The following is an 858-nucleotide window of genomic DNA, read 5'->3' as shown; positions in this document are numbered from 1 at the left end:
AATATTAATGTTTGCCACTTTATCAGATTCCCTTACGATTACACCATACCCTTCTATTACATACTAACCGCCATTCTCGCCATGTTGCTGGAATTCTTCAGCATTAATGCCGCTGGTATTGTCGATGGCCTATTCGGCTGGTTTGTCTATAACATTTCGGCTCATTTGCAAATTATGCGCCTCAAGCTGGAACATCTTGTACAACTACAAATGGCTGACCCACAATTTCAAGCTGAATTCGCTGCGTTCGTCAACTATCACCGGGAAATCATTTCACTTACATTGGAACTGGATGCAGTTTATGCGCCAATCATTTTCTTGCATGTTACGCTTTCATCGCTGCCCATCTGCTTCCTCGCCTATCAATTTACTTATATAACGGATCAAGCTAATGTGCCCTTTATGGGTCTGCTGTTGGCTTCCATTGTGATACAGTTAATGATTTATTGTTTTGGTGGTGAGAAGGTGCAAAATGAGGTAGTTAATCCTTTAAGATGTGAATAAGTATTTATATTGTAATGGAGTAATTTTTATCGATATCTGGCATATTTTGCAGTGCGAGAAATTATGTGAAAGTATTTATTTGCTCATACCATGGCACAAGTTACCGCCAAAGCATTCGCGCTTATATCTCACACCATTGATACGCTCGCAACGTGCTTTAGTTTTGACGGGCTACTTCTTTACAGCAAACCGTAGTCTACTTGTATGGGTAAAAACTCTGTTGCAATATTCTACTTGCATATTAATCAGATTTTTTTTTAATTGAATTGCTCTACTCTACTTTATTCACAGATTTTTCGAACAGCTGGCTCATACACCGCAATGCTATTCGCACTGAAGGAAAAAGAAAAATAA

At 38.7% G+C, this 858-nt stretch overlaps 1 protein-coding gene across 1 annotated transcript; it reads left to right on the top strand.

The window, feature by feature from the left end:
• The first annotated feature begins 81 nt into the window (after window positions 1-81).
• Window positions 82-858, top strand: LOC118756540 (odorant receptor 45a-like). Its single transcript, XM_036491299.1, has 3 exons — window positions 82-477; window positions 557-712; window positions 796-858. Exons 1-3 carry the CDS (start codon window positions 82-84, stop codon window positions 856-858), a joined length of 615 nt encoding a protein of 204 aa, XP_036347192.1.

Source organism: Rhagoletis pomonella, unplaced genomic scaffold (assembly GCF_013731165.1).
Source record: "Rhagoletis pomonella isolate Grant_MI unplaced genomic scaffold, Rhpom_1.0 Rhpom_scaffold_10816, whole genome shotgun sequence".
In the NCBI taxonomy this organism is placed as follows: domain Eukaryota; kingdom Metazoa; phylum Arthropoda; class Insecta; order Diptera; family Tephritidae; genus Rhagoletis; species Rhagoletis pomonella.
Note: the sequence above shows the minus strand (reverse complement) of the source record. Positions and strands in the feature narration are given on the sequence as shown.